Genomic DNA, 13,485 nt, shown 5'->3' with positions numbered 1-13,485 from the left:
AGATGGCGCTGCCGTCCGTTTGAAGACAAAGGGTTTACCTGCGCTTGCCAGTTTTGGCGGGTTCCTGCTGCAACGATGCTCACACTCAGCCTTGGAAAAATTTTAAACAATAGCTGCTTGGATTGACTCGCTGCAAATTTCAACGCTATGGCTTTAGGGTCACGAAAGTGTCAAAATCCAGCCTTTACTGGTCTTTAAAGCTGATTCTTTAGTCACGATTCTTCTAATTAATTAATTTTCTTTTTCTTCTTGAACGAGCTTGCACACCACATGCTCAGGCTCCGACTCGGGAACCTCTTTTTCCCAACCGAGTTTGTAAATGGCAATTTCTGACCACTGAACTATTTAAAAAGTTTCTCAGAACCTGCTGTTTCCTGGAATTTAAAAGTTTCAGCTCACCGCTGCCAGGTTTGCTGACTCTGCACTCTGGTACTTCCAAGAGATCCCATGGAGCCTGCTGATGCAGTGAGGAATTTTAAATATCTGCCTTCAGCTTTTAAGCCTTTCTTTGGAGCTTTTACCTGGAAATTTTCCTCTATGCGTCTGCTTCTCGAGCTTTTCTTCAGTTCACAACTTCTTCAAATTTTTCTTCAGTCTTGCAGGATTAGTTTTTCTCTGCATTTTTTGCAAGGTTTTGGATTTTTCCATTTGCTGCTACCATGTTTTGACATGTTGGATACTGTTCAGTAGGTCTTAATTAAGCCTTCATAGTCTTAAAGTAGGTTAACTGTATGTAAATATTAACTACTTTAACTATGTACATGTGTTAAGGGTTCAAGATAGGAACTGTCTCCATACTTGCTTGTGCACTCAGCTCTGTCCAACACTAGGCTGACACCGAGATGTGGGTGTTACTCTACTCAGTCCCACGTTAACCCTATATGTGCCAGACCCTTATACTACAGTCACCTCCCACGGGCTATGCACAATTCACTCTATCATGGGTCTCCAACCAACCATTTTAATCTGAATGGTGGAACAGGCTTGAAGGGTTGAATGGCCTACTCCTATCTCATGACAGAAAGTTCCATATAAACACAAAAGCAAAATACTGCAGATGCTAGGAATCTGAAATGAAGACAGAAAATGCTGGAGATATTGAACAGGTCAGGCTGTTAACATTTCAGGTCGAATGACCTTTCATCAGAATGGCCCTGTAAATAAAGCCTGATCTCCAAACGTAATCAAACAATTATGCAGAATATTCACCCATCCTCACATTTCCACTACTTAACTCTGACCTACTGTTCTCTAGGCACTCATACTCCCCTCACTGGAGGGCACATAGAAACCATCCTAGCCCTTGGGAGTTAGGATTAGTGCACTGGGGCCAGTTACTTTCAATACCATTTCACTGTCCTGAAATCCTTGGACTTCTGAAATCCACACTGTAAAATCCACCAATTTTTGCCCAACTATTTTAATATCATAAGCTTCTGGAAGACCTGGAACAAAATTCCAACTGCCACAGATCATTAGCATCAGGACGCAGGAGCAGGCAGGATTCTTATGATTATTCCAAAAATGTCACAGTCTCACAGCACTTACCAGGCTGATGTGTTTGTTGAAGGAGGTGTACATGTGTGATGCCATCATTTCTGTTGTTGCAAGTTTCTGAGGTTGCAATAATGAGTTGAGCCTATCCACAATGCTGATGTCCAATTCTGACTGAATCAGGCCTAGCTCAATCTGCAGCTCTGCCTTTGGCGGCACTGATGTCAGTCTACCTTGGCTGCCCTGAGAAAGAGAAAGCAGGTCAACCAAAAGTAGATAATCACTAGAGAAATATTATGACAAATTTATTACCATGACCATGAAAATTGGTTCCAAAGTTTACAAAGAATCAGTGCATATTTGAGCATCTGTGGCACACTGAAAGGCCTGGAAAGAGTGGACGTGGGGAAGATGTTTCCATTAGTAGGAGAGACTAGGACCCGAGGGCACAGCCTCAGAGTAAAGGGAAGACCTTTTAGAACAGAGATGAAGAGAAACTTCTTTAGCCAGAGAGTGGTGAATCTATGGAATTCATTGCCACAGAAGGCTGTGGAGGCCAGGTCATTGAGTGTATTTAAGACCGAGATAGATAGGTTCTTGATTGGTAAGGGGATCAAAGGTTACGGGGAGAAGGCGGGAGAATGGGGTTGAGAAACTTATCAGCCATGATTGAATGGCGGAGCAGGCTCGATGGGCCGAATGGCCTAATTTCTGCTCCTATGTCTTATGGTCTTATGGAATGGCCTAATTTCTGCTCCTATGTCTTATGGTCTTAAGCGGCTTAGCTATGTATCAACCATATCTGGCTGGACCACATCAAGCTCTGCTGGGCCTCAATCTCCTTTGACAAAGCCACCATGACACCAGGATCACCCTGAAAAGCAGAGATAACCATCAGCTTCTTTACTCTTTGCAACTGCAATGTGCTACATGGCCCGATCAATCAACAAATACAGAAATCAGATGATGTCAGGTCAGGCAGGGTAAAGCTTTAAGTAAAGACTGAACCAGCTTAAATATCAGAACAGACATCCTTTCCCAGAGAATAGTGGGCCTGTTAAACAAGCTGCCAACTCATGCAGTGAACGTTGATTCACTGAATTCCTTCAAGTGAGAGCTGGACCTGTTCCTGACTGGGTGGAGACCACCTCATACAAAAGGTAGGTACCGTATAACATTAATCAGAGCCAGAGTGATCTCCTGGGCTTACCTCAGGATTACCTGAGGTGGTCGGAGAGGAATTTTTCAGAACTCATGAAAGGCACTAGGTAAACGCGGTCTTTCTTTTTTGTTTGTGCGTGTGCGCAAGCTCACTCAGGAAGAATGGGCACTTGTGTCCTGAGCAGTGAGAGACAGTGGGGTAGATTTGCAAGTTGCTCTCTAGGCATAAAAACTGTGTTGCAAAAAGGCTGCCCATTATTGAAACCTGCCTGATTTTCATCCCCACTAATCTAAAAATGCCAATTTTACACCTGGGCAGAAAATCTATTCCAATGTCTTCGGAAGTGGGACAGAAGTACTGGGAGAGCAACGAGCTCCACTGCTAAATAAACCAATTCAAGTGGAACATTTGACTCTCATATGTGAGAAAGTCCATGAGCATTACAGAATCCTCCTCTTAATTCAAGGCTGCTTCGATCAGATTAAAATGTTTTTCTGGTACAAAAACAAAACAATGTTAAATTCTGAATAGACCGTCATCGCGACTTGTTAGGGCTTTTCAATAATATACCTGGACTCCTCTTCGGTCAATGTGTTTATAGTGAAGTTGTACTGAAGGTGCAGGATGAGCTCCAGTCTCACTCACTGATTGAAACGTGATCAGCTGCCAAAACAAAATGAAAAGTGGAGAAGGAAAGAGTTTCAGCCAACACATTCTAAGGAGAGCATTTAATCTCTGTTCACAGTATAACCCTAAAACAACTTTTCACCTCCAGAACATGGGATCAAATTCAACCCAGGCTGACCGATCAAAAGTGCGACTGCAGGTAGTTGGTGAAATAGGTTTGGTCAATCTCAGAGGTTCCTCATGGGTCATGGGCACATGGCGTAAACCTAACAGTAACAGTAACTGGCACTCTCAATCACAAAGGGACCAGAGAAATGGCTGGCACAGGAAATGAAACAAACAGTAGCACAGCAGTAAAGAGGCTCTCTTGTGATTGTGGTGCAGAATCACATGAATGGGGAAAGAGCAGAGGAAACTTGTTTGCCTCTCTTACCCTGACCTAGAACTAATTGGTGCTAATACAAAGCTCAAAACACATCACTCCATTTTGCAGTACCAACCAACCAGCTCTCCCTCAACAGCTCACTGACTATGCTGTCAAACTGCTCATTTGACAGAGTGCTTGGTAAGCCACAGTATTTTCCAGCTGAACACAGGAAAGACTGAGAAACCATTGTTGTTCCCAGCTTTCATCTTGTACACATGATGGCATCAAGGAGCCCTAGCAAAACTGAAGTCAATGGGAATCAGGGGGAAAACTCTCTACTAGTTGGAGTCATACCTAATACAAAGGAAGATGATTGTGGTTGTTGGAGGTCAATCAAGACATCACCGCAGGAGTTCCTCAGGGTGGTGTCCTAAGCCCAATCAACTCCAGCTACTTCATCAATGACCTTCCCTCCATCATAGGGTCAGAAATGGGGATATTCACAATGTTCAGCGCCATTCATGGCTCCTCAGATATTGAAGCAGTCTGTATCCACATGCAGCATGTCTTGGACCACATTCAGGCTTGGGCTGTTAAGTGGCAAGTAATATTCGCAACATGCAAGTGCCAGGCAATGATCATTCCTGCAGCAAATAACTCACCTCCTGATTGCTCAAAGCCTGTCCACCATGTACAAGGCACAAGTTAAGAGTGTGATGGAATACTCCCGACTTGCCTGGATCAGAGAAGCTCCAACAACACTCAAGAAGCTCGACACCATCCAAGACATGATTGGCATCCCATCCACAAACATTCACTCCCTCCACCACCAATGCCCAGTGGCAGCACTATGTATCATCTACAGATTGCCTGCAGCAATTCATCGTGACTCCTTCGACAGCACCTTCCAAACCTCTACCACATAGAAGGACAAGGGCAGCAGATGCATGGGAACACCATCACCTGCAAGTTCCCCTCCAAGTCACACACCTTCCAGACTTGGAAATATATTGCCGTTCCTTCACTGTTGCTGGGTCAAAATCCTGGAACTCCCTCCCTAACAGCACTGTGGGTGTACCTACACCACACGGACTGCAGCAGTTCAAGAAGGCCGCTCACCACCGCCTTCTCAAGCGCAATTAGGGATGGGCGATAAATGCTGGCCTAGCCTGCAATGCCCATATCTCATGAACCAATAAACTTAAAAAAAACATACCTTCATGGGAGGAGCTTTTAAAAAGAAAACACATTTTCTACTTTATGAACTAACTGAAGGAACAAAGACAAAGTTAGAGAGTGAAGGAATCAGGCTAGTTTGTGTACTAGGAGTGTCTAAGCGAGTGCACCAGCTAGCATCTGTCAATGCCAGTGCCAATATTCTTTCTGAGCTGCGCAAGTGTGAGACTGCGCAGCAATGGGTAATGTGTCAAGAAAGAAACAAACTTATCATAAACAAGCAGTATTTATTTTAAATTGGGCGCATGTGTGGCTGCATATCAATCTGAAAGGGACCACAAAGTGCAACAAACCAGTCCCACATAGGAAACAAAAGTTGAAAGGAACATTGGCCACCATCAATAGATGTTTATGACTCTGACCTCGGTATATTGGGGCGTGACAGTCAACGAATCCATAGGGAAGAGACATTCCAGCAGCTCCATCCAGTTAATGCAGACATCTGTGTTTAGGCTTCGAGAGCTAGCACCCCGTCGCTGCTCATAGTTCAGCTTCATGCCAGTTGCAAAGAGCCTGTGGAACCAGTAACAAAGAGGTGAAATGATGAAATATCCACAAATCAAAGCCTGGATTACTGATGACAACTTGCATTTATTTAAAGCCATTAATGTAGTAAAATGCCCCAAGGTAATCCACAGGAACAATTATCAGACAAAAATTGAGACCAAGACACACAAGATGATATTAGTGCAGGTGAGTGTAAGCTTGGTCAGAGGTAGGTTTTAAGGAATATCTTAAAGCAGAAAAAAAAGGTAGCAAGCCCGAGATGTTCAGTGAGGGAATTTGAGAGCTTAGGGCCTATGCAGCTGAAGGCATGTCCACAATAGTGGAGTGAAGAAAGCTGGGGATGCACAAAGGGCCAGAATGAGAGGAGCAAAGATATATCAGGGGTTGTGGGTTGAAGGAGGTTACAAAGATAGGAACAGGCAAGGCCATGGAAAGATTTGAAAACGAGGATGAGAATTTTAAAATCAAGGCGTTGCAAGACTGGAACCAGTGTAGGTTAGCAAGCACAGAGGTGATGGGTGAATGGGGCCTGTTTAGGATACAGGCAGCAGAGTTTTGAATAAGCTCAAGTTTGTGTGGATGGAAGATGAGAGGTCATCCGGGAGACTATTGGAACAGTCACGCCTGGAGGTAACAAAAGCATAGATGAGGCCTTTGGTAGCTGATAAGGTTTGAGTAAATTGATTTTCACTTCAACCTCAACAACTCCAGAGGTCACTGTCTGAGTGGTGAAGGAGACAGTGATCCCAAAATAACTGCAGCATCTCTGCATCACCACACGTGCTGCAGAAAAGACCCACAGCCACCTGGCCAGCAACTCGAAACACCCCTAACCCATCCAAATCCTGGGCATGGAATCATTTACATATCTAGGGCAAGCTGCCTATGCCTGCAGCTTCCACCCAATTGATCCCTCCTAAAGTGAAGCATCACATTGCCACTCTGTTTGAAGACCCATCCAGAATATTGCACCTAGTTTCAAACCCCTCATATGGAGGGGGTACACCCAGCCTCTGGAGATATTCAGAGGATGATCACTAAAATTATACCAATTCTTTGGACTATTGTTTATTAGGAAAGGCTTGGGAAACGGGGGCCTACAGAGGTCTTAAAAATGAAAGATACAGATTCTGTTTGGGTGGCTGGATTACTGAACTATCAGAATTGACACAATTTTCCAGGGGGTGTGCTGGGCAGGTGCTGGACAGAGCATAGAAAACCATCCAATGCTGCACTCACCTGAGATGATCATGGGGACAGGCCACAGCAAACTTGGGTCGGAGCGTGTGGAAATCTCCCGCTGGGAACTGAGACAGATCGAAGGTCTTGAACTGCTCAAAGAAATGGGACGCCATCTTCGTCAGGGGGTCAAGGTGCAACGGGCTCTCAGGCGGTGGCAGTGGATCGATGTGCAGCACTGACAAAGAAAGACTGCCAATCGTCAGCCGGATAACAACCTGGGGTCTGGATTCATCAATGGGATGTGATTTGGATTGCAGACCTGAAAGATAACCAGGGGAAACTTCACAGGAAATTACTGAAAATTAATACTCTGAAAAACACACAAGATAAAAGCTCACTGCTGGCTGGACAATCTTCCTCTCTTAATGTACTTCAATGCTCCACTTTTTCTTGCCTGTTTTATCCATGGTATAATCACTGCCCCAATTATCCTTCCTCTTTTGTTCTTCTAAACTCCATCCCCTGCTCTGCTCCCTGCACACTCAATCTGTCAAAATTCAAACCCATCACACTCACTCTCTCCTTCTCTCAGGACTTGCAAACTGTGGAGCTCCTCAACTCTCAGTAGAACCAGCCATCCCATCTTCCTGGTCTAATAGGGTATGGGGGACTGGCAGGGGAAGCGGGGTGGGCGGGGTCATGAGCTGCTCCAAGGCCTGTGCTGTTTCCAGCCTGAAATTCACTTCCTATACCTTCATTTTCAACACCACATTCCCTCTATACTTCTTCACAGATTTCCAGCTAATGCCACCCACTGGATGACTCAAACGAGCCAGCCATGGACAAAATCTCTTATTATTTATCCATTCCCGCGGGGAAAGACTTGGAATTGAATCAACATGCAAACGGCCATGGCTGCAAATCCAAGGCCAACCTCCGCACAGTGTTATAGCCATGAACTCACTTGTATTGCTCACTTCAATGTTTTTTGTTAGTAATTTATTCCACGACCTTTTGGCAGAAAAACTTCAGCTTGAGCTCCTACTATGCAAACTCTCGAGCCCCAGTAACAGATAATACCTTGCTGAGATTTACAAACAGAACAAATTAAGCCACCAACGTTGAGTGGAAGGTGAGGCATTGGGTGATCACACTTAACTGTAGTCCTCAACAAGAACTGTCAAGTTTTGCTCGTCAACAGTGACAACTGCTTTGTTGTGCAACACTTTCAAGATCCTCACTCGAACAATTCTCAATATTTCTTCAAGGTTGAAAGGCTATCTCAGCGCCCTGCTTCTACTGAACTGAATAGTACACAACTCCATGCAACAATGCATTCTGAAACTTACTGCTTGGTCGGGGAGGTCTCTGTATTATTGGCAACTCTTTGGAGTTAAACGCTGACTCCCGTATCACTCGACCCCCTTGTCCAGAGTGATCAAGGTAGTCATCCCATGATGTGGAAAACTAAAACAAGTGGAAAAATTCATTTTGTGTGTTAGTTTTGTATGAAGCTCAGAGTAAAAAAATAGTTGCTCTTGAGATGTGGGTGATGCTGACAAGGCCACGTTTAATTACATAAAAAACAAACCAATTGCTGGGGTTCATTTCTGGAAGGATAGAATCGAAAAACAAAGATGTTTTGCCAAATTTGAACAGAACCTTGGTTAGACCACACCTGGAGTGCTGTGTAGAGTTCTGGTTTCCATAATTATGAAAAAGATTTAAAGGAGAAGGTGGTGCAAAGATATTTTACAAGGATGGTACCAGAACTGAGAGGTTATAACTTGTTATAGTCCAGAAAGCCAGTTGGTGAAGGATAATACAGGAGTCAATCTTTACTCAGTCTAACATTTATTTAGAGTGAAACATTACAAGCACAACCCCAGTTTCAGTGAGTCCCTCTAAATCTGCCCAAGTAAAACCCCAATTAATGCCCTCCACCTGCATATAATTAAACAGAATTGATAATAAATTAACGTAACTATCAGGAAAGTTAGAACAGGCTGGGGCTCTTTTCTCCAGAAATAAGAAGACTGAATGGTGACCTAATAGAGGTTTTGAAAATTATGAACGGGTTTGATAGAGTGGCTGTGGAGAAAATATTTCCACTTGAGGGCAAGCCCAAAACTGCAGGCCATAATAAAAAGATAAGTCACTAAAAAGAATTCAATAAGGAATCTTGCCAGCATTTCTCAAATGATGATGTTCTGTGATTATTCTTCAGAACTGAATGGCTTGCTAGGCTACTGCAAAAGACATGAAGAGTCAATCTACAGTATGGGCTGGAGTCACATGACCCAGATTGGGCAAAGATGGCAGACTCCTTTCCCTGAAGCGTGTTAGTAAAATAGTTGGGGTTTGATGACAATCCATCAATTATCCTCTTACCAGCCCACAAATAACCAGATTTATCAAATTCAATTTAGCAACTTGCCATAACAAAATTTGAATTTACAACCTCATGGTTGCTAGGACATAACCTACCGCAATATTGTACATAACCATTACACTACAGCATGCATATAATTATATAGCAAGTGTACTAAATTATATACTTTGTGACTATCTTGCTCAGCGTGGTTAGAATAATAATCTTTTAACATATTGACTGCTACATGATATTTTTCATGCACTTTGGATGGAATAATGAATACCATAGAAGCAATAAAATTACACATGTTGGCATCCATTCTCCCTTGCTCACCCCTGTAGCACTCTGCGGAGAGCTGCCGGCTGAGTTGGCATGTGTGCTGCTCAACGATAATTCCATATCAATAGTTGGTTCCCCGAGGGGCGGAAGAGATGCCACACTGTTCGACATTTCCATGTCTGCCATTGAAAAGAAGACATCATCTTCTGCTGTGAGAAATGAAAAGGGAAACAATGACTCAAAAATAAACACTCACTTAATTTGCCAAGAGCCTCATTTGGTTAAGATTTGGTGTAAACGATAAAAAGTTCACCCTCCCAACTCTTCCTTGAGTCAGCCAATCTCAGCAGAGAATGTAACTGGGGTCTACCATTGATTGAGTGTCCCTGCATTAGAATGGAGGTAAATAGCCCTAATTTCTGCTCTTGAACAGTAGCTCGGCGATCCCTCTTGTAAAACGTGCATGGATGTCCGATTAGTTCAGTCCAGGCTTGGCTGTCATTGTGGGAAAGCCTTCTGGTACTCTGTCTGAACACCAATTCGAGCAAGCCATTAAACCTCGTCTGGAATAGGAGAGTGGTCATACTTTTTTTTCCCATTCCATGCCCAATGTGTTAAATGTTTATCTTACAGCCCATTTCATTGCTAAGCAACTCAGTGTAATAAGTGACTGAGAATTCATTTGTTTCATCATATGCTCGATCTCACATGGAGTTTTGGTTCTCTTACATTTTGCCCGTACCCTAGTTTGCTGACAATACAAAGCTAGGTGGGCAAGTACACCTTTGTGAATAGGACACACAGTCTGCAAAGTGATATAGGGTAAATGAGTGGGCAAGAAGGTTGCAGATATAGTATAATGTAGCGAAATATGAGGCTACTCGCTCTGGAAGAAATAGTAGAAAATAGAAAACTTTTTTTGGTGAGAAACTATTAAATGAAGGCATTCAGAAGAATTTGGGTGTTTTTGTACACAAAACACAGGAAGTTAAATTGCAGGTACAGCAAGCAATTAAGGCGGCAAATTTCTGTTGGCCTTTATTTTAAGGAGGGTGGCATACAGAGTAAAGAAGCCCTCCTGCAATTGTACAGGAATTTGGAGTTACTACATCTGGAGTACTTCATACTTACCTAAGGGAGGTATACTTGCCTTAGAGGGGATGCAACAAAGATTCACTAGCTTAGTTGCTGGGTTGAGAGGGTTTTCCTATGAGAGATCGAATAGAATGGAGTTTAGAAGAATGAGAAGTGATCTCATTGAAACATATGAGATTCTAAGAAGGACGGATGCCGAGAGAATGTTTACCCTGGCTGGACTCTACAACATCCACAACCCAACAAATCTCAGAGATCTCTGTGCTCCTCCAATTCTGATCAGTTGTGCATGCCTTATTTTAATCACCCCAGTATCGATGACGCTGCCTTCAGCTCTGAGATTTCCTCCTTCCAACTCTCCACCTCCCTCTCTTCCTTTTAGTTACTCTTTAAAATCAACCTCTTTGACTGATCGATCACCAGGATAAGGCGTTGGCCATTCAGGAATGAGATGAGGAGAAATTTCTTCACTCAGATGAGTCTGTATCTTTGGAATTCTCTAACCCAGAGAGTTGTAAATGTTCAACCGTTGAGTACATTGAAGGCTACGTAGATAGACTTTTGGACTCGAAGGGAAAAAAGGGCTATGGGATAAAAGCAAAATACTGCGGATGCTGGAAATCTGAAATAAAAACAGAAAATGCTGGAAAAAACTCAGCAGGTCTGGCAGCATCTGTAGAGAGAGAAACAGGAATGACTTCTTCAGAGCTAAAGAGAAGTAGAAATATGATGGATTTTATACTGTGTAAGAGGGGGTGGGACAGGTGGAACAAGGTAGAAGGTCAGGATAGGTGACAGCTAAGGAGAAATTGACAAAGATGTCATGGACACAAGACAAAGGGAGTGTTAACGGTAGTGGTGAAGAGTAGAGAAGGTGCTGAGAGCGGCAAAGAGGCAAGACAACAGAAGGTGTCAATAGCACTCTGTGAAAGCAAAACATAAAAACAGCTGAGAGATGGCCCTGTGGGGCGGGGGGGGAGAGAGAGGGGGGAAGGATAACGGAAAAATGAACAAATCATTAAATATAAAAAAGAAAAATAAATTTAAAAAATGGTTTAAAAAAATGAGTCAAAAGGGAGGAGTGTGTTCATGGTCTAACTCTCTCCTCCTCCATGATATCTTTGTGAATCTCTCCTTAACTGTCACCTATCTCTGACCTTCTATCTCAATCCATCTGCTCCACCCCCTCTCTCAAACAGTATGAAATCCATATTTCTACTTCTCTTTAGCACTGAAGAAGTCATAGACTCGAAACAATAACTCTGTTTCTCTCTCCACAGATGCTGCCAGACCTGAGTTTTTTCTGTATTTTCTGTTTTTATCATTATTAACGGGATATGGGAATCAGATGGGAATGTGAATTTGAAGTCAAAAATCAGCCATGATTTTACTGAGTCACGGAGCAGGCTTGCAGGGCCATATGACCCACCTTCTCCTATTTCTTATGATGTTACATTTGAGAGTGTACACAAGATGTCTGTGTGAAGCTGCGCTTGTGAAAGTTAATCACGTTTTGGTTTGAGATTGTATTTTTGAGCGTGTGTCATACCACGGCTTGAAGTTGTTCGAACTGTTTCGGTCTCGTAATAGCTCTGTTCTGCTGAAACGCCAGGGGAAAGCTTTTCCTTTTGCAGGTATCGGTTGAGTTCCATTTGAATCAGATACTGATCCTCCTGCTGCATCGGCCGATTCCTCCGGCTCTTTGATTGAACAGTTGCTGTCTCTGTACACCCTGAACAAGCCAAAGACAAGCAAAATAATTGTTCCATTTTCAGCAGAACGTTGACATCAACTAATCCAATATAAAAGAAACACTTGCAGTTAGACAGTACCTGATTGTGAATGGTCACTCAGTCTACTTGTGCTACTGTTACACAACCCTACAAATCTCTGAGATCTCTGTGCTCCTCTAATTCAGGCCACTTGTACATGCCTTATTTTAATCGACCCAGTATTGATGGTGCTGCCTTCAGCTCTGGGATTTCCTCCTTTCAATTCTCCACCTCCCTCTCTTCTTTATCGTTGCTCTTTAAAACTGACCTCTTTGACTTATTGATCACTTGTCCTAATATCGTTCTTTGTGGTTCAATGTCAAATGTTGGCTGATGCTGCTCCTGTGAAGCTCCTTGGGAGGTTCTACTATGTTAAAAGACAGTATAGAAATACAAGTTGTTTCCATTCAATTGAAGAAGGAATGCTGGCCAGGATGCTAGGGAAAACTCTGTGCTCTTTCTGAAGATTGACATGGGATCTTTAATGTCTAGCCGAACAGGCAGATGCAGCCTCGGATTATTTGAAGGATGGCATCTACAATAACGAAACACTTCCTCTGTGCTGTGCTGGAGCATCAGCCTAGATTATAAACATAGGTTTTGTTGTGGGTTTCAAACTCATTTCAGTCAAGAGGTAAGAGTGTGGCCAGTGAACCAACCTGACTATAGAACTATGGATGTTTACATACAGGAGGCCATTTCAGCCATCTAACTGGGCTGGTTCTTTGCAAAAGCAATCTCGTCCTGTTGTCACTCCCCTTCCTGCAGGCCTGTAACTTCCTCTGAAACATTGATCCATTTTTTCTTAAAGTCATAATTGGCATCCTATGTGACTGTGACAAAGATAAACTATCCCTCCTCATCCTTCTCCACCTGTCTACAGCCATCCTCCACACCATCCTCCTCCATTACCTCTCTTCTGTTGTCCAGCTGGTGAGACTGCAACTTGCCTAGCTCCATTCTTATCAATCTAATCAAAGCCAGAGAATAACCTACAATGGTTTTTCTTCCCACCCTGATACCTCTACTCCCAAGGATCTATCCTTGGCTCCCCCCTACTCATACCTACATTCTGCACTTCGGTGCCATGAACTGAAAACAGTTTTCACATGTCCACTGACAACACTGAGCTTTAGCTCAGCACCACCTCTCTCATACACTGCAGAGTCTATAAATTGGCATGACTGCTTATTCGACATCCTGTATTGGATGAGAAGTTTCCTCAGATTAAATGTTATGAAGTCCAAAGCTATTATTTTCGATCCCTGCTACAAACTGCGTTGCTTCGCCACTGACTTCATCTCTCTCCCTGAGAACTGTGACAGGCTAATCTAGACTGTTTGCATCCTTAGTGTCATATCTGACTCCGTGATGAGCTTCTGACCACATG

At 43.2% G+C, this 13,485-nt stretch overlaps 1 protein-coding gene across 7 annotated transcripts in view; it reads right to left on the bottom strand.

The window, feature by feature from the left end:
* atg2b (autophagy related 2B) overlaps positions 1-13,485 on the bottom strand; it is an 84,383-nt gene that overhangs the window by 53,007 nt on the left and 17,891 nt on the right. For 3 of the 7 annotated variants that reach the window (XM_078561947.1, XM_078561949.1, XM_078561954.1), the window contains exons 8-14: positions 11,873-12,055; positions 9,283-9,437; positions 7,925-8,042; positions 6,633-6,915; positions 5,249-5,399; positions 3,227-3,319; positions 1,549-1,737 (exon numbers count right to left, since the gene is read on the bottom strand). In XM_078561947.1, the coding sequence (XP_078418073.1) occupies positions 1,549-1,737; positions 3,227-3,319; positions 5,249-5,399; positions 6,633-6,915; positions 7,925-8,042; positions 9,283-9,437; positions 11,873-12,055 (1,172 nt within the window). The remainder of the gene's footprint in view (positions 1-1,548; positions 1,738-3,226; positions 3,320-5,248; positions 5,400-6,632; positions 6,916-7,924; positions 8,043-9,282; positions 9,438-11,872; positions 12,056-13,485) is intronic. The other 4 variants (XM_078561950.1, XM_078561948.1, XM_078561951.1 and 1 more) reach the window with 4 other exon arrangements.

The sequence above is a fragment of the Cetorhinus maximus genome, chromosome 18, assembly GCF_964194155.1.
Source record: "Cetorhinus maximus chromosome 18, sCetMax3.hap1.1, whole genome shotgun sequence".
NCBI lineage: Eukaryota > Metazoa > Chordata > Chondrichthyes > Lamniformes > Cetorhinidae > Cetorhinus > Cetorhinus maximus.
The sequence above is the reverse complement of the archived record's forward strand: the minus strand, read 5'-3'. Positions and strand labels throughout refer to the sequence as shown.